Source organism: Berghia stephanieae, chromosome 5 (assembly GCF_034508935.2).
Source record: "Berghia stephanieae isolate SIO BIC M18660-M18661 chromosome 5, UCSD_Bste_1.3, whole genome shotgun sequence".
In the NCBI taxonomy this organism is placed as follows: domain Eukaryota; kingdom Metazoa; phylum Mollusca; class Gastropoda; order Nudibranchia; family Aeolidiidae; genus Berghia; species Berghia stephanieae.
The window spans coordinates 47,782,324-47,803,116 of NC_088364.1; the positions used below are offsets into that span (position 1 = coordinate 47,782,324).

The 20,793-nt window shown below is 35.5% G+C and overlaps 1 protein-coding gene across 1 annotated transcript; it reads left to right on the forward strand.

Moving 5' to 3' along the window:
* The first annotated feature begins 692 nt into the window (after positions 1–692).
* LOC144973069 (small ribosomal subunit protein uS2-like) lies at positions 693–14,333 on the forward strand. Its single transcript, XM_078915058.1, has 6 exons — positions 693–779; positions 6,897–7,061; positions 8,269–8,474; positions 9,106–9,264; positions 12,136–12,346; positions 14,012–14,333. The coding sequence occupies exons 2-6, from the start codon at positions 6,929–6,931 to the stop codon at positions 14,212–14,214; spliced, it is 912 nt and encodes a 303-aa protein (XP_078771184.1). The 5' UTR covers positions 693–779; positions 6,897–6,928; the 3' UTR covers positions 14,215–14,333.
* The last annotated feature ends 6,460 nt before the right edge of the window (positions 14,334–20,793 follow it).

Genomic DNA, 20,793 nt, shown 5'->3' on the forward strand with positions numbered 1-20,793 from the left:
CTAGTGGGTCTTGTCTCACCTATGATCATCAAAACCGTGAGAAAATTGAACAGCATGGGCTGATACTACAGAAAAAAAAAACAAAAAAAAACAAAACAACAACAACAAAACAAAACAAAAAAACACACAAAAAAAAAACACAAGGAACTCACGATAACAAAAGTTTGACTTATGAAATAGGTCGCCGGGTTTTGTCATGAGTGACCGTTGAAAACGAAAATGCGACTGCAGACATTAAAGAGTCGGCTTATGTCATCAAAGGATGTCTATTGACATGATCATACAGTGAACTCATTTCTACTCCACCAACAGTAATCTGAACACTCGGTAAATGGTAAACCTCAAACATCCCGACAAGTTTGGAGATGATGGGTCACAAATAACATTTTTTAAAATTCCCTTTATTCATCCCATAGGCGACATTTGTAATAAAGGCGTCAGCCGCAGTTCAGCGCCCCAAACTGAGCCAGGGCGAGGTTACTTGCTCAAGGTCACACAGAGCAGCGAATATTCGAACTCAGTACATTTCGGGTACGAAGCAAAGACTGTAACGCTGAGTCACGCTACCCCATATATCGATGTATAAGTTTAAAGAAGGAATTTTTAAAAAACAAAGAATCTTATTTGGTTTTGAGAGGAAATAGATAGTAGTTGCTTCCTTTGGAAATAATTGGATAGAAAAATAATACGAGCGAGCATTTGTTTTTGTTTTTTGAAGAGGCGATTCGCCTCGTTATTTCCTGTCCTTTTTACTTCGCCTCCATTGGCTATACCGACGTGTGAGTATTTACAAAATATTTAAACAATTATTTCTATGTTTTTTTATGTCTCCCAAGTTGATATATCTAGCTAATATTAAATTATAATACATTTTATAGTGCATTCAAAACGATTTTATGGATTGTTTGATTATTCCCTCTCTGAAAAATGATTTATTTTCAGACTGATATCAACAAAACCTATTACCGATAACCCACGTGAAATCGAGTTCGTTCTGAGTCTCGGCTCTTGGTAATTTGATCGTCAATTTTTAGCCCAACGCTAACATATGTTTGGAAATACATTGTTTTTGGTTACATTATTTTTTAAAAAAAATGACTGATGAGCATAGGCCTAAATTAAGCTTTTTTTCATTGTTGAAGTGAAGTATGAAGCCGAAGCTAGAAACTGCGGTCGAAAAAAATGCAGACCTGCCCTGCACTGCCAAACAAATGCATACTGTAGGGAAAGTATTTATTGGTGTGTTTCAATGTGTTCCATTTTGTTGTTGTTTGGCTATTAAGTTGTGAATTGTTCTCATGCTGTGTAACCTTGGGTGTCATGGTGAGTTCCATTCACTGTTGTGTGTTGTTTCTTCCCGCGAGTTGACGTCACACAATGGGTATAAAAACGGGATTGCATATTATTATTATTATTAATTTCCGAAGCTTTTTTTTTTTTTTTTTTACACTACGTAACGGATAATGGATATTTGATTGAAATTAGTCAAGTGTTGACTTTGTTTCTCGAACATCATACCCGGACTAATCGCGTAACCCACTTCGGTGGCGACTACCCAATCATCATATAGGCACTTTGATAACTCCAGTCCAGTGGCCGCCGATAGGCTCACTGTAAGGTGAAACTCGTTTTTTGGAACTTTATTTTTGGCCCTTTACTGTTTTGGTCACCATGGCGTTATTTGTGAACCTATGTGACTAATGTTGGTATCATTTTAAAGGGCACATAACAAGCTTTTCTACGGTATATTTTATTCTTAATTCCTGATTGTATTTCTCAGAAAGCTATTGAAATAAAAATTTATCAATTTTTGACTTATAAGAACTTTTTAAATTATGGATACATTTTAATTATACTTCATACATCGATAGACAATTAATTGAAGAACATCTCTGCCAAATTTCATCAAAATTGATACACTCGCTCATTATTTTATTTTTCCCGCCATCAACCCCACTTTTTTTGACAAGAACCTCATATTTTTTTCCATTTTCATTTATCCTTAATTTTTTCCATACTTTTCATACATGAAAATGATTTATATGAAAATAAAGCTTATTTTCTGACCTTTAAAATGATACCTAACACTTGCCATTTATTTTTTAATTGAAACAAAATTACTGAAAACAATAAGTGGGCCATGTTGACTGTAAAACTCAAAATTTCCCGATCGCCGCGAGATGCTGGTTTTGAGGCAGCAGTGTGATCACAGATTCTCTCTGTAAAATTGACAAAAAATTTCAACAGAAAAATGTAAATAACTCTGGAACCGTAAGTCGTAGAGAAACAAATAAGGTATCAAATTTTATTTTTTTTCAAGTCCCATCTCCCTGACTGGGTCAAATTAAGATATTTTGAGTTTGAAAATTTTATCAAAGTGCCTACATCATAATCATGTGGAGATACATGCCTTGTGCATATTATTATTATTCATTTATTTCATTACTCATCGTGAATAAGATGTAAAAATCTATTCACGACAATACTCAAGGCACTTTGATAAAATTTTCAAACTCAAAATATCTTAATTTGACCCCAGTCTAGGCACTTTGATAAAATTTTCAAACTCAAAATATCTTAATTTGACCCAGTCAGGGGGATGGGACTTGAAAAAACATAAAATTTGATGCCTTATTTGTTTCTCTACGACTTACGGTTCCAGAGTTATTTATATTTTTCTGTTGAAATTTTTTGTCAATTTTACAGAGAGAATCTGTGATCTCACCGCTGCCTCAAAACCAGCATCTCGCGGCTATCGGGAAATTTTGAGTTTTGCAGTCAACATGGCCCACTTATTGTTTTCAGTGATTTTGTTTCAATTAAAAAATAACTGGCAAGTGTTAGGTATCATTTTAAAGGTCAGAAAATAAGCTTTATTTTCATATAAATCATTTTCATGTATGAAAAGTATGGAAAAAATTAAGGATAAATGAAAATGGAAAAAAATATGAGGTTTTTGTCCAAAAAAGTGGGGTTGATGGCGGGAAAAATAAAATAATGAGCGAGTGTATCAATTTTGATGAGATTTGGCAGAGATGTTCTTCAATTAATTGTCTATCGAGGTATGAAGTATAATTAAAATGTATCCATAATTTAAAAAGTTCTTATAATTCAAAAATTGATAAATTTTTATTTCAATAGCTTTCTGAGAAATACAATCAGGAATTAAGAATAAAATATACCGTTAGAAAGCTTGTTTTGTGCCCTTTAAAATGATACAAAAATTAGTCTCATAGGTTCACAAATAACGCCATGGTGACGAAAACAGTAAAGGGCCAAAAATAAAGTTCCAAAAAACGAGTTTCACCTTACAGTGAGCCTATCGGCGGCCACTGGACTGGAGTTATCAAAGTGCCTACCCAGTCAGGGGGATGGGACTTGAAAAAAATGGGAGGCCTTCCGAAAGCTCCTACATCCTCTGTATTCTTGTTCTAGTACTGTAGGGGGTTTGGGAGGGGGGAAATTTCTTTTATAATGTTCTAGCAGGGAGGGGAGGGACTTAAAAAAAAGTCTCCCCCCACCCCTTCCAAACCCCCTACTAGACCATTATAAACAGGTGGTGTTTTTATGCACCTCCAATGGCGGTGATGGTAAATTAATGAAAATGTTGCTGCATACATCCATGAGGTTTAATTAGTTTTAGATTGTAGTTTAGCACGCTGTTTAGTGATTACCTATGTACGTTTATACAATGATAATGAATTAATTAGGCCTAAAGAATAATAACAATAATTTAAAAAATCAAAAGTAAAAAGAAAACATTGCACACAAATACTGATCTCAAATAAATAAATAATATGAGAAAATTAAAATTGAAGTTTTTTAAAAACATGATAAAAATAAAAAGCTTTTGAAAAAAAAACTAAAAAAGAAAGAAAAAAAAACAAAACAAACAAAAATAATGTCTTTCTCAATAAAGTAAACTTAAAGAAAAAAAAATGTCTACAATGGGAATCGAACCCAGGTTGAGTCTGACAGCTTGTCCACTGGGCTACGGAGCCACCCGACTGTTCATCAGCTTTAATAAGGTCTTTCTAAAACATTATTTTTCCTTCAATGCAACTTCTATTTTCTGGTTTTATACTTCGATTTTTTAAAATTATTATTTTAATTTTTATATAAATTTATTAACAAAAACATCCTACAGATGTCTCAATATAACTTTCGCCGTGTCCAAATACAGAAACACAATATCGCTGATGAAATTGGGTGGGATGCGCATGCGTGACGGAGGTGTATAAAAAAAGTACGTTAAGATACGCCGTCAACGGAGGTGCATAAAAACACTACGTTATAAAAAACAAGAATACTGGGGATGTAGGAGCTTTTGGAAGGCCTCCCAAAAAAACCCATAGAATTTGATACCTTATTTGTTTCTCTACGACCAACGGTTCCAGATTTATTTAGGTATATCTTTCTGTTTAAATTTTTAGTCAATTTTACAGAGAATCTGTGATCTCACTGCTGCCTCAAAACCATCTCGCGGCAATCAGGAAAATTTGGGTTTTGCATTCAACATGGCCCACTTATTGAAAACAGTAATTTTGTTTCAGTTAAAAGATAAATGAATGGCAAGTGTTGTGTATCATTTTAAAGATGAGAAAATAAGCTTTATTTTCATATAAATCAAAATCATTTTCATGTATGGAGAGTATGGAAAAAAAATGAAGGTTAAATGCAAATGGAAAAAATGAGGTTTTTGTCCCAAAAAGTGGGGCTGATGGCGAGTAAAATAAATTAGTGAGCGAGTATCAATTATTCTTCAGTTAATTGTCTATCGATATATCAAGTATAATTAAAATGTATCCATAATCTAAAAAGTTCTTACACTTCAAAAATTTATAAATTTTTACTTCATTAGCTTTCTGGGAAATACAATCAGGAATAAAGAATGAAATACACCGTTAGAGAGCTTGTTTTGTGCCCTTTAATTCTTTAAGATTCAACCCGACAAAAACCGACAACGGCATAATATTCATGGGCGGGGAAGCCAAGACTGGCCTCAGTAAGTAAAATCCAATCATTGTGAAGGAAATGACAGGCCCTGTCACTGCCGCAGGGTGTTTTCAGCTTTGATTTTTATAAATTTGCCGACAGAAAAGAAAATGTGTTTCAGAAATTGCGATTTAAATCCTATTTTATTTGCGGGTGAAAATCATTAACATTGCACTTTGTTTGGTAAAAATCGGTAAAAAATTACGCCTTTGGTGATGAAAAATGACTTTGAAGACAATTATTGTAAACTTTTAAAAATATTATGAATAATTTATAACTCCCTTATTTGTGGGTCGATTTTGTCATTCGAGGTATCAATTTTATTGTAATAAAGAGATAGGAACTTCAGAGTTATTTTTTCTGATGCGAAATTATTACTTTGTAATTTTAGCACCAAGAAAAATAGTCGGTAAATAAATTTGTAACATCTCTTTGATAGACCGCCAGGGTCCGTTCCTGTAGAATTGTGAATCAAGCGTCTCAGTCTTCGACCAATCACAGGCTATCTATCCAGCTGGCCGAAACAAAGACGCTTCTCCCCGTCGATGTATTACACTATTGTTATGTAAGGAATATAACACCTTATTGAGTAGGCCTAAAAGCTAAAATCGAAAAGTAAAAAATATAATTCTGAGGAATTTGAAAGTCACATTGCTGAAATCAGCTTGAAAAAAGAAGAACATTGGTCTTTGTTTCATAAAAATCGGTTGAAAACCAACTGTTTTACGAATAAATTTGATTTTAAAAATTGCTTTTGTTTATTTTAGCTTTTTTTAGCAACTTTTTTGTTTATCGGCCGATTTTCTTGATTTTTATATCATTCTTTATATCTCAAAGAGACGAGATCAGTAATATACTTTGTTTGTTTCAAATGTAACTAGAACATAATTTGGCTTTTTTACCTATCGACCATGCCTGGATAATTTATTCAACAACGTGGCGATGTGACGCAACTAATCCATGGCCGTCTTCCACTGCATCGACGATGATTCAATTCATTGTTGACGGCTGTTGACACGTGAGCTGCCAGAACGACCAATCGTTGAAGGTCAAGATGCTCAGTAGCCAATCGTTCTTCGGTCAAAAAACTTAAGAACTCACGAGAACAAAAGTTTGAAATTGGGTGATGGACGGACCTATGAAATCGTTTCTGGGCGGAGTTTAGCCATGAGTGACCGTAGAAAACGAAAAGGCGACTACAGATATCAAAGAGTAGGCTTATGTCATCAAAGGATGTCTACATGATTGACATGGCCATATAGGGAACTCATTATCTACTCCCCCAAAAAGAATCTAAACACGAGAGGGTTAACATACCAAAATTAGTCACATAGGCTCACAAATAATGTCATGGTGACCAAAACAGTAAAGAGCCAAAAATAAAGTTCCAAAAAACGAGTTTCACCTTAAAGTGAACCTATCCGTGGCCACTGGACTGGAGTTATCAAAGTACCTACATACTCCATACCTATACTTATATTGTTACTGACAACTCTCCCTATTTTTATTTTATTGGAAAAATCCTGATAATTTGTTCTTTTTCTGATTTCCCTAATGGGGAGGCATACCGAAAGCTCGTGCTGGCATTTCTTTCAATTTCTATTTTCACACTTTTGTCCCATGCGTCTATTTATAAATTGATTGCGTTATTGAGTCCAGCGTAATTTATATTGTGTTATCAATATAAGTTTGGTTAAGTTTGGTTATTTTAATTTTTTAAAATTTCTGTTTGGAATGACTTGTTTTTGTTGTGTAACTTTTAAAATTTAATTGTTTTCTAGATGTTCAATTTCAAGATATGTACTTAAAAATTTTCTTCGATTATCAAGCAGTGAAAAATATGGCTATTATCAAGAACATTCTTTTGCGACTTTTTATTCATGTGAATTTTCATTTTTCAGGTTTCACCGTTACTCTAAGATAAACACTCAAAATGTCCGGAGGACTCGAAGTACTCTCCATGAAGGAGGATGATATGTGCAAGTTCCTTCAAGCATCTACTCATCTTGGCTCCAACAATGTTGATCATCAAATGAAATCATATGTATACAAGAGGAGGACTGATGGTGAGGAATTTCCACATTTCGAGAGGGGATGAGGGTTATATGTCATTGTCATCAGTAATTTGCAAATCTTAGGGTGTTTTAATTGTTATATGACTAGAATGGATTTCATGTTGTCAGCAGCACCCTGTCAACTCTGTAGCAAGAGCTACAGCAATTGTTGATAAGTTTTAACAGGGGTGTGTTTGACATCCATAACAGCACTTTGTTTTATTTGGTTTTTAAAAATAGATGCAGTTACTGATTTATGTTTGCTAGCAGGTATGATTAACGTCAACCTATGTGTTCAAAAGTATTTTAATATTCTCCACTTAGTAGTCAATTACTATTTAAATAACTCCAAACTTGACCCATGAGTGGTCCTGCTACCAAGTTGCTGAACAATAAGGATTTAATTATTTCCTTTTATATAAAATACTTATTTTGGTTATATCATTTTGCAAATTTCTTTTATCATCTGGCATTACTATTTTTGTTATGAATATGTATTTATATATACAATTCTGAGTGGGGTTCCTGACCTCCCATAGTGGGCAGGGAGGTACTTGCTGTGTCTTCTATCCCCCTTTATCTGTTTTCCAATTGCTTTCTGTCTTTGTCTTGGGGTGAGATTGCTTGGTTTTGTCCTGACCTAGGCTGGGAGGGAAACAGTCAAATGTATAGTTATAGTTTTGGGAGATGATATTTTTTTCGTTGTAAATCATCTCTCTGTTATGTACTGTATAATGTTTTTTTAACGTATTATGTATGGTTTGTAAACATTTGAGTGTATTCTTCTTGGTGGGGACCTGTGCTTGTGTCTTAGGTGATCTCTAAGTACTTTGATGGTATGCTCTTGGAATCTACATCTGTTTTCTATTTGAACCAATTCCCCTTTGTCTTACCTTTTCTTGGGTGCTGTAATTGTAATTCTGGAACTTTTTACATCCCATTTTCTTCCTTTTTACCGGCGCTGATATGACCTTAATGTGTTGCAAGCGCCGTAAAACCCTTAAAAACATATACAATTGTATAAACATTCAATGTAGTCTGGGTTAAAATTATCAAATGACTACCATTCCATGGTGATAAAAACACAATGCATAGTTGTATAATAAAAATAAGTTTTTATATAAAGTTTGGCTGTGTGGTACCTAAAAGATCTATCTCAGTGTTCCACTCTAAAAATAGCCTCTTGCTTAAGAATTATTTAATTTGTCTTGTGATCAAGGTATCCACATCATTCATCTGAGAAAGACCTGGGAAAAGCTTCTGCTTGCTGCCCGTGCTATTGCCTCCATTGAGAACCCAGCTGATGTCTGTGTCATCTCTGCTCGTCCCTATGGACAAAGAGCTATCTTGAAATTTTCTGGGGCTACAGGAGCAACACCTGTGGCCGGACGTTTCACCCCTGGTACATTTACCAATCGTATTCAGGTATGACACACACCCACATGTATTAGATTTCTAGATATGCAAACAGAAATTAATATATTTCCTCTCTTGACAGTCTTTTTGTTTACATTAAAAATTTTTTTCCAGTGAATTAAGTTAGTTGTAGATAGAAGTGCTTAAGATCAATTATCCCTATAGATGCCTGGACATCGTTTCAAGAAAGTTTATTCTAATTCTCAGATGGCCTAGTTTCACTTCAGTTTTTAAGATTTGCAGCACCTCAAATAATTTATCAATTTTTTTTCGATTGATAATAGTGATGTGTATAAAATATCGATCCATTTATTTAGGGTGTTGTATTAGATTCATAGAGCAACTGGAGTAAGTTATAAAAGGTTAAATAAGGTGAGGAGGCAGAGTGGGCACGGTTTCTTAGCTCTTTTAGAGATAATGCGAGGTTGTGGTGGCGTTCAAGCGTTGAAGTTGTAGTGGAACAATACTATCATCTAATATTTTTCTTAACTATGGCTTTACTGTGATTGAATATTGGCTTGGTTCTCATCTTTTTATCAAGGTGATTGTTCCATATAATTGCATGAACAGATATAGAGAGATTGAAACATGCAGATTGTTTACAAAGAGATTACACATTTCATCTCATCCTTGCTATTAGGCTGCTTTCCGTGAACCCCGACTTCTTGTTGTGACTGACCCACGCATTGATCATCAACCTGTAACTGAGGCATCCTACGTCAATATCCCTGTCATTGCTTTTGCCAACACTGACTCTCCCATGAAGTTTGTTGACATTGCAATCCCCTGTAACAACAAGGTAAGATTATAGTTTTGGTTCTATCGTGAAAGCCTACTGGTTTTTATTTACTCTCTCATGTGGATGGGCAGTTTGTTTGATTTCCACTTTTAAGTTCTTGAGGGTTAAGTGTTGGCTTTTTGTCTCAAATGTAACCAGCTGCATCAATTATGTCAGGATGAAGCAGTTACCATAATGTTAAAATGATCTGAAATATAAAAACTGTTGTTTTGGCACTTTTGTGGAACTATATTCTTTATCTTATTAAATATTTGGCAAATTGGATTTTTTGTAGCGCTAAGGCTCTGAAACTAGGGGTTCGATCATCACCAAATTTTGTATGGTGTTAGTGTTTACAAGATGGTTTGCATGTATTATGAGATTGATTATGATTAGACTATATGATATTATCAAAAATTCATATTTGTTAGTCAAATCCCATTCAAAACATGCCATCATTTTTAGCTTGTGGGTTGTGTGTCAACCTCCCGGTTAGCGAGTGTCACAATGAGGTGAGAGTACTTGCATTGAATCGATACCAGTTAGCAGTTCCTCTCATTATTTTGAATACTAACAATTTCTTAAAATTTATATAAACCATTTTCCGCTCATTTGGGAAAGCATTCTACAATAAGTGAGCAAATTAAAGAGATATTAAATGCAGAAAATATCTCTCTGTGCCCAAATAAAACACACTGGAGTTCTCTTAACTCATTCAACCCTAACACCGACTATATCTGTAATTTACCTGGGTTACTTTTACCCCATGCTTATTTATTACATTTTTATGAGACAAATTATAGGCGTAGTATCAAAGCTATTTTTTTAGTTTTTACTTGTTGATGGTACAGTAGAACATGAAAGTAACATACTCGGAAATAGCGAGAACTCGGAAATAGCGAGTAAAATCTAAATCCCCGTTTTTTTCACTTATTTGAGTCAATAACATTAGCATGAAAGTAGCGAGTATGAAAAAGAGGTCAACTCGGAAATAACGAGCATTTCCTGCCCCAGCCTAGGACTGCGAACGAAGTAAAGCAAAACAAGAGACAATGGCAATTTAAATATTTTTAGCCTAGCCTCTTTTCTTTTCTTATTTTTCGTTACGTGTAATATTACATAGTAGCCTAGTCTGTAGTAGTACATAATAGGCGAAACAAATTTGGGTGGGGGTTGGGTTTGTGTGTATTGGGGGTGGGGGTCAATTATTCACCCAATGTAGTGCCACGCGACGCGCGAGGTAAGCACATGTCAACATGCCTCACTTCGCAGCATCGGTCAGCGAGTAGCATCGTTAATGAACGACACGATCAGCGAGAGAGGGGAGTGTGGAACCATTATTTCAATGGGTCAGTGATTGAGTGATGCGCTTGCTTACCTCATCAAACATGCCGAGTGCATACAAACACTCGCGCGCACACACACACACACACACACTTCTATGTTCTTGTTTTTTTTTCTAGTCATGATTTTACTTGAAAAAAAACACACAAAAAACAAAAACCAAGCATTCTGCCACTTCTGTGAACAAATTTAAATAGGGGCGACAGCTTTTACTCGAATTACACACTGAGGGGAATAACCAGCAATATTATAACCTTTCCTGGCAACTCGGGAATAGCGAGAACTTGGAAATAGCGAGTAATCAGGAGTGGACCCGTCGAACTCGCTATTTCCGAATTCTACTGTAGTTTAATAAAACTATCTATGTACATGCTCATTTTAAAAACATTTTTTCCCAATTTTGAAAAGTAAAAAAAATCTCTGGGATTGAATGAGTTAAAAGTCGAAAAATATATTGTTATCGAGACAATAGAAATTGAGTTCAAATTTTATTCAACACTTGAATTATAACGTTTGTGTTTTTCGACTTATCATGTTCCTTGAACAGACAGCTATGCTTGTCTTCTATAAACATGTCATAAAGTGTTCGTATTTTTATTTAGGCTTGACAAATCTCATCTTTCCTTCCTATCTTCCGACAAATTTTCCCCCACAAATTTTTGAGGATCTGGATTCATTTTTCTAGCTGCTGCCAACCCTCCTCCAGAATTATCAGCCTTATCATCTCCTGGAATCATATAGATTAAAATTTTGTTGGGAATTCCCAGTGTGTCAATTGCATAATTATGCCTGTCATTAATGATTGATTTCTGTTTCATTTCATTTGTTTATATGAGATGCATTTAGCAGCTGGATTCTGCTGAGCACCTCGCCCCTCTCATGGGACTAAGATTTGTTATATCTGTGTTTATAGATCAAAATTAGAAATCTCCCTACAAAATGTTGGAAATCACTAAATTTTTCATCAAATCTTCTACAAATAGCTTTTGTAGGCTGGCAACTGCATATTTTAAATTTTAAATTCTATTTTCAACATCAATGCCACTCTGTCATAATACAAAGGGACTGGTATTCATTGAGGTGATTCAGACATCTATTTTTTCTTGGTCCTTTGTTTTCTTCGTAAATTCAAATCCATTCTATGAGCACCATAGCTTGTCGCATTCAGTGATATCATTTCGACCAAAGCATTGCTATCCAGTAAGTGCTTGCCATTACCTGAATCAAACCTATAAATTTAGCATGTGTACTTCTTACCATACCTGCCAAATTTTTCGTTATTTTACGGATTTTAGACAAATTTCAAGATCAATTTCACAAATTTTTATGGTAAATTACGAATTTTTAATTCTCTGTATTACTTAAATAATGATGATAATAATAATTACTACTATTACTACACTACAACAACTACTACTGCTACTACTACTAATTTCCTTGTCATATTCCTAAAAATTGACAAAAAAATTACTAAATTTTAAATTTGGCAGGTCTGTCATCTTGATTTATCAGAAAATAATTTTGTCCCATAATACTTTTTGCATACAGGGAAAAGAATCCATTGGATTAATGTGGTGGATGCTTGCAAGAGAAGTGTTGCGTCTTCGTGGCACAATTTCTCGTGACCACCCATGGGACATTGTTCCTGATCTCTTCTTCTATCGTGATCCAGAAGAGGCTGAAAAGGAAGAGAAAGAGGCTCTTGAAAGGGCAAAGGAAGAAAATCCCCCTCAACAAGAGACATGGGCTCCTGATGCAGGTGAATATTAATGTCATACATGGTTTGTAAGATTGTGATGAGAGCATGGTAGATTCGAGAACCAGTAGATAACTCAACTTGTGGCCAGATTTTACCATACAGAAACATTGAAAAAGATGTTTTGTCGTGTGTGTTGATATTATGACGCGAGCAACGGGAATGTACTATTTTATATAGAAATGGCTGTTATCTGTGCTAACCAATCCATTTTGGTCTGGTAATGTGATGAAAACCCATCTGACACCTCTTCTGATTGTGTAGTGATTATGGGAGTTTCTGATTGCTATGGGATCAAATTTGTTGAATTTTAAAAATCTCAATATGACCAGTATTCAGGCCTGTAAATCTTCCGACCATTGTCGGATTTCCGACAGTACCATTTTGCTCTATATATTCTGTTAAGTGCTAATTTTAAAAAAATAATAGTAAAAATAAAATTCGTGTCGTCAAAGAACAGAACCAACAAAAAAAAAAATTAAAGTTTTATCTAACACACACCTAGTCAGTTAAATAACTAGCACGCACAACATGTCGGACCGGGTCGTTTCTCTCTATTTTGCTACCGACGCATATGCATTTCTCCGTCTCTCCTTTCTCCTTCTTTTGGATTCTTTGGTTCAGCCTAATTGTCGATCGGAAAAAAAATAATGCGAAATAATTATTTTTCTTCGAAAGATCTCAGCGGAAGTATACTTTCCTCACGATCGTGATTGTTCTTATTTTTCTCTCTGTCCTCCTTCACACATGACCCCACCACCTCTTCTTCTTCTTCTTCTTCTATAAGAATTAATCCAAATAAACGAAAGAATCAGCTTAAAAATTTAACATAAACAGGAGCGAAGATACGCAGCTTCTTGTGTCAAGCACTAGATACACATCTTCAAATCTTCCTTTCATTTTACAACTAACACAGACCTGGGCCCAGAAATGTTTGTGCTCTCTCAAATACTTGGTACCATAAAATGACCTCATTATAAATGAGTTGGGGAAAGTGACAGGATTTGACTAGTCAATTGAAATGTTATATCTGTGTTGTGTTTATTAATTAATCCATATTTTTGTCCTGTTGGTCTATTTTCGCGTGTTCAAAAAGTTCAGACAATTTTTTCACCAACCATTTACAGGCCTGAGTATTGGAAGGATGGTATGACTTTTTGTTTTAAATGCATTTTTTACATGATCGGGGAACTGCATGCCACATCTGCTTCTTAAATTGCTAGGTTGGACTTTTCAGTCCGAGGATCTTGCTGGATTATTATTATTGTTGTTATCAATATTATTATTATCATCATCATCATCATATTATTACCTGGGCACATATCATCCCTGGCCAAGTGCGCATTCCTTATTTTATTTTCGAAAAGTTGGCTGCTATGGGATTTCATTTCAGTCAAATTTTTATTACATTGTTAAATTTGTTTTTAAACAGTCAATGTCCTGAATTGTGCCCTTTTAATGTAAGCCTAATTTTATGAAAGATGCGTGCCATTGATAGAATTGGCAAGGAAGAGTTTCTTTTTTTAAAATATAAATCTGTTTTGTTTTTATTTGAACTGTTGTTGCAATTGGTAGTAAAGTAAAGTGGTCCTCTCCCCTCACATGATGATCATGATTCTCTCTCCCTCTTTCTTTCTCTTATTAACTGTATTTCCTCTTTTGTTTTAGGTCTTGGCATGCAAGATGTTGGTGACTGGGCTGAACAAGTGGCCGCGCCAGCAGGGCAACCAGCAGCTCCTGCCCCAGCCCCATTCCAAGCTACCAATGAGGATTGGGGAAAGAAGATGGACGACTGGGCTACTGAATCTGCTCCAGCTACTGCTGCTGCCACCTCTAATGAATGGGTGGCTCCTGATGAGACATGGGCTTAAATTGCTTTTTGTCTTTGAATATTACACTGTAGGGTATATGCTCTCTTTTACTACTCTCAAAACTGATTTGGTCTTGAGAAAGTTATTCGCTTCATGAAAATAAAGAGAATTAAACCTTACTGATGGCTTTCAAATGTCTTCCAAAACTATTTTACTTGTCCTCACAATTATTTTCTTTAAAACTTAGTACGATGCAAGTGCTAAATATAATTTGTGACGCCTGTGTCAGTCTGGTATTATGATAGGATGGGGTCTTTAGACCTCCCATTGTGGGCAGGAGATCACTTGTTGTTTATTTATCCCCCAATAGCTGTATTTTGAGTTTCTTTCTGTCTTTATGGGTATGGCGGGATTACTTGGTTTTGATTTGTCCTGACCTTTTCCAGAGTCCTTGGCTGAGGGGGATACAGTCAAATGTATTGTGTTAGTTTTGTGAGTCCTCTCTCTCTATCTCTCTTTTATGTGCTGTTCTTTTGTTTTGTTTTTAAAACAAGTATATTTTTCTTGGTGGGTCCTGTGCTGGTGTCTGGTTTCTATTCTACCCTCGTCCTTTGTCAAACTGCCTTTATATAATTTCATTCATACACATTTGGAAAGGGTCTCGGATAGCTCAGTAGAACACTCGCTTCATGCGCAAAGGGACATGGGTCAAGATTTTTTTGGATACCCCATCCATCCAGCCACGATTGGGTAGCTGGGTCTGTTGGATCTGGTGGAAAGTATTTGTGCTAGAGTCCCATCCAATCCAAAGGATGGCAAGCAATTGTTGCTGTCTGTTTACAAGGTGTCCAGGGACATCGGAAATTTCATACTTGGTTGGAAATAATGAGATTGTGTGTGCAATTTCCTTAAAATGAGAAATATTTTTCACTTAAAATACTATATTAAACAGTGGCGATGGTTTTCCTCGGTTCCACGGAAATCCGCAATTTTTGTGTCAGAGGAGGAATTTCCTCCTTTGAAAAATGACATTTTCCTCAATCAAATTTTCTGGCTTTGAGAGATTTGATGTGTGGTGGAACAAACTGGTGCAGTTTCCCCACTATCCAGAAGATAGCTGGAGTAGTTTATCATCTCAATGGCTCTTAAAGTGGGAGTTAGTGAAGTAAACATGTGGCGTAAAGACAACCATTCATAATTTCCTCCTTTTTCCCTTTTTGTCACTTGTCACCATCAGCACTGATTAAAAATGCACGGAAGGCAACTGCTGTGTTCAAAGTCAAAATGATTATTATTTTACCACTTTTACAACTGCAACCATATGGTCATCACCACTATTTTATTACTACCATCACAACTACCACCACCACCATTGCTACAACGACTACAACCACCACCACTATTAAAACCACATCTCTACCGCACTACAGCCACATCATCACCATTACTACAACCACTACCACAGCAACCTACCTATAACGACTATTGCAACTAGCACTAGCACTATAACCACTATTTCGTACCTACCAACAAATCATATCAGTATTTCTTAAAGTGAAAATGTGGGTGGCTGGTGGCTTTTGACATTGATCACATGTAATATTCTCTCAGTTGATAAGATTTTATATATGTTTCTTCTATTCTTTAAACTTGAAATTCCTCTGAGTGGTGTCAAAAATTGCTGCGACCGCGAGACGCATTTTGGGTTGCATCTCAGTAAATTTTAATGAAATTCAAATTTATTGATTATAGTCGAGTGGATGGGTCATGATCTATGCTCTGGGTACGAGAAATTTCCTCCTTTTTTATGAACAGTCATTTTGACCTCTGCACGGTACTTTGTGTGTGTTTAGGTTAAACCTATTTTAAGTAGGAATGTCTTTTTAAGCGTATAGACATAGAAAACTGGGGTTCCTGACCTCCCATAGTGGGCAGGGAGGTACTGTGCCTTCTATCCCCCTATATCTATTTTCCAATTTGCTTTCTGTCTTTGTCTTGGAATGAGATTACTTGGTTTTGTCCTGGTCCTGGCCGGATGCCCTTGCTGAGAGGGAAACGGTCGAATGTATAGTTAGTTTTGGGAGATAATATTTTTTTCCTTGTATAAATCATCTCTCTGTTATGCACTGTATTATGTTTTCTTTATATTATATATGATTTGTAAAACATTTGAGTGTATTCCTTTTAGTGGGGACCTGTGCTTGTGTCTGGGTGAGACTTTTAGGTGATCTCAAACTAAGGACTTTGATGGTGTGCTCTTGGAATCTACACCTGTTCCCTATTTGAACCAGTTCCCTTTTCTTGGGTGCTTTAATTGTAATTCTAGAACTTTCACCATCCCACCTTAATGTGTTGCAAGCGCCGTAAAACCCTTCAAAACAAAACAAAACAAAATTCTAGACTTCTAGGTGGGAAATTTAAAGACTGGAATTCCCTGGACACCCTGCTCTAGGAAAAAAGACATGCAATCTCAATCAACCCAATTCATTGACACGGAAGTTTATAAATTACACTCGACTATTGATGAACGCTGCAGAAAAAAGTCAATTGAACATTATTCTGACTTCGACTATCAAGTTAAAAGCACTACATCGTAATTCATCAATCGTTTTTGAAGTTCACTAATTGCGATACCCCAAAATTACGTACTCGGCTAAATCACTGACTGATTCTCCTTTTGTTATACAGTATTTATTTTTCACATGGGAGACATGCCACTCTATTATCGTAAACGTTCACGAATTTATTAAATACGCCGAAAAGATCAAAAAGAATTTCCTATCGCGAGGGAACTAGAAGGTCACATTAAAAATCTGTAATGTAATTTAAAATGCAAGTCGGGATTAAAAAAAAAAAAAAATGTAATACGGAACCACATCAAGTGTGAGCGTGGCCTTCGTCAAGTTATGGCCTGACACTGACCAAAAAATGACGTCAAAATGCCAGTCTTTTGCCACAAAAGAAAAATCGTGAGTTGTATTCAATAGTTCAACCAATGAAATAACTTGTTTCCATGAGCACTACTAACAACTCACTTGGCGGTGCAAAAACCAAATAATGACGTGAGACTGCCAGTCCTGTTCCCCTGAGCATCGTCTTATCCGGAGTCTACTGTATATAAGTATGAGGTGACTCATTGCCTCCATTTGCTTTAATGAATCGCATTTAATTGGGCTACCAATATCACTTAGTTGGCATGCAATTGATGGTTCGAGCGTTGGTAAGCATAAACCAATCAGAATATTTGCTGCCATTTAGTCATTTAGCCCTTTCCGTCCCTTTGATTATCTATTTCGTGACAACGAAAAGGCCTGGCAAGCATTCCTTAATTCCATAGCTACCTCTCGTACATGCCAAACAGACAAAGAGGTCAGTCCTACAATTAGTATGTGTGACAATTGACGGAATTACATCGCATTACCTGATGACACGATGCATTGTTTTCAATCGTCTGTTTTAAAATTATGAGTGTGTTTGCTTCGGGTAATAGTAATAGGCAAGCACATACCAGATCAAATTATATTTTATTTAATTTTTCGAGTGAAAAAGAAAACAATGTTTATTCGACTAGTTTTAATAAAGTACAGTATACGGTAACTGACGAAATTTTCAAAAGTATATGTACTGTGTGTATGTTGATTGAATAACCATAGATTCATACTATGAGCATGAGGTAGTAAAAATAAATATTTTAAAAATCCATCCATGCCAAAAGCTTTGCAGGCATAGCAACAAGAGGTCACATGACCATTAAGTGGAGGCATCGATTTTGGAGGCGCGTAACATCCGGCTTTTAACATCAAGCTGCAAAAACCTGACACCATCAAAAGTATACCACTCACTTCCATCTACCCCTTAGCTGCTGGTGCGTTGTAGATTGGGCTAATCATGCTGCATTTTAATTTATTGTCGCTAATGATGATTGAAATTGAGCCATCTTTCAAGTTCTTGTTCTTTGATCTCTGGTTTGTGGTAAAATATTGACAATAATATGATGCAATTAATTCTTAATGGAAAGTAACATAAAAATTAAAGGAAGAACATATATATGTAACTTTTATTAGCCTTAGCAGCCGTAACGAAGCGGTTAATTTAAAGGACTACATGGGAATCTAGTTAATTAAACGTAACACCGAGAGGACTTGTTAATGATTTGTCAAGTCAACGCCGCTTTTTTATTGATGTTGACATCGATTTACACACACCTACGTATAATGTGGTTATTTAATTTGATTTAATAAATGAATAAAGGGGTGCTACTCATTTATAAGAATCACAGTTGCCTTGTTATAGTGATATCCTCCCTTATAACAGCGGAGTAATACCAGAGAGTTTATAAGTGAGCTATACAATCTCTCTGGTAATACCCATTGCTATACGAACGCAATAAGCCAACGTTACTCATTATTATTATTATTATTATTATTATTATTATTATTATTATTATTATTATTATTATTATTATTATTATTATTATTATTATTATTATTATTATTATTATTATTATTCTGGCACACTATGAATTCCCTGAAAAGATAGTAAACCTCATTAAGGAAATGTATGAACGATCAAGTTGCAGGGTTGTACATGAAGATCAGCTTACTGTCAGTTCTGAAATTAAGACTGGTGTCAAGCAGGGATGCTTGCTCTCACCATTCCTGTTCATCCTTGCCATTGATTGGCTAATGAAAGAAACCTCCAAAGGGCGAAGAAATGGGATACAGTGGACCCCCTGGACACAGTTGGATGATCTGGCTCTTTTGTTCCACACCCAGGACCAGATGCAAACAAAAACCACAATTATTAGACCTGTAAATTCTCAGTCAATTAACTGAAATCAGTCAATTCGTCAAATTCAAATATTTTTAAAAAGGGAAGAAAGAAATGAATAAAGAAAGAATTCATGAATCGTAGTCGATTGACTGTAAAGTTAACTAGGAATGTTCCACAGCCCCACGCATAGCTCATGGGCCGTTTATATTAATGATGGATATATATTGCCAAGGCTAGGCGACGCTTTTTAGAATTGCCGTGTCTGAACACACCCCAGTGTATTTTCACACAGCCTTCGTGAAATTATTTTTTCACTTTCGAAACCTGTCGTAGCCAATTTTAACTGAGCCGCCGAGCGATAAATTTCACTGTTTCGTCTAAGCCAAAATTGACCACATTTACTTGAAGGACAGGAAAAGTATGAGAAAGAAAAAATCGAAACACCGGAAGTTCGTTATGTAGACACCTTCAAATCGAAAGTTAAATGATTGCTACAAGCACATCTCGATTACCTCATGTTGTAAACAAACTGGTTGACCGTTTCTAAGTTTCTTCACTGATTGGGTACCTAATTACAAGGAACAATGGTAAGTAGCCTAATTAATTCCCTCGCAATTTAGTTTTCTGCCATTGCTTTGCTCAAGTGAGCTTGCTGTTTACCTTTCATTTTGATTCTTTGGATTTTACCGTTACGACGAATTACGAAGAGTTTCAGATTCAGTCAATTTTTATAGAGCTCATTTACAGGTCTAAATTATAAACAGCCTCTCGGAATCAATTGGTCTAAGAATTCACCCTGCAAAGTCAAAGGTCTTGAGGATAGGTACGCGTCAAAGGGAGCAGATCAAAGTAAAAGATCAGGAACTCGAAGATATAGACACTTTCTGCTATCTCGGAAGTATAATTGACAAGGATGGAGGCACGGAAGCAGAGGTGAAAGCACGAATAGGAAAGGCACAGGCTGCATTCACATCTTTGAACAGAGTTAGGAGAACTAAAGATATCTCCCTTCGACTAAAGCTAAGACTTTTCAACTCAAATGTGAAGTCTGTCCTACTGTATGGATGTGAAACTTGGAACGCATCACAGGCATGTATAAGGAGGGTACAGATTTTCGTAAACAGGTGCATGCGTAAGCTACTCAGAATAAAATGGATGGATAGAATAAAAAATGAAGAAGTATGGAAAAGAACACAGCAGAAACCAGTGGGAGAGCAAATAGGAAGAAGAGGATGGAGGTGGATTGGACACACGCTTAGCAAGAACGACTCCACTACAACAAAGAAAGTATTGGACTGGAACCCTCAGGGCAGAAGATCAAGGGGAAGGACACGAGGAACACGGAGAAGAATTAAAGAAGCTGATAAACAGAGAAGTGGTAAGACCTGGAATGAGATTAAAAAGTTAGCTCAGGATAGAGAAGGATGGAAACTGTTTGTCTGTGGCCTATACCCTGACCCAGGGTGAAAAAGGCAATGATGATGATGATGACGATGATGATGATGATGATAATGATGATTCTTCTTCTTCTTCTTCTTCTTCTTCTTCTTCTTCTTCTTCTTCTTCTTCTTATTATTATTATTATTATTATTATTATTATTAATATTATTATTATTATTATTATTATTATTATTATTATTATTATTATCATAATAACAATAACAATAATAATAATAATAATAATAATAATGATAATAATAATAATAATAATAATAATAATAATAATAATAATAATAATAATAATAATAATAATAATGATGATGATGATGATGATGATGATGATGATGATGATGATGATGATGATGATGATGATGATGATGATGATGATGATGATGATGATGATGATAATAATAAATAGATAAACGA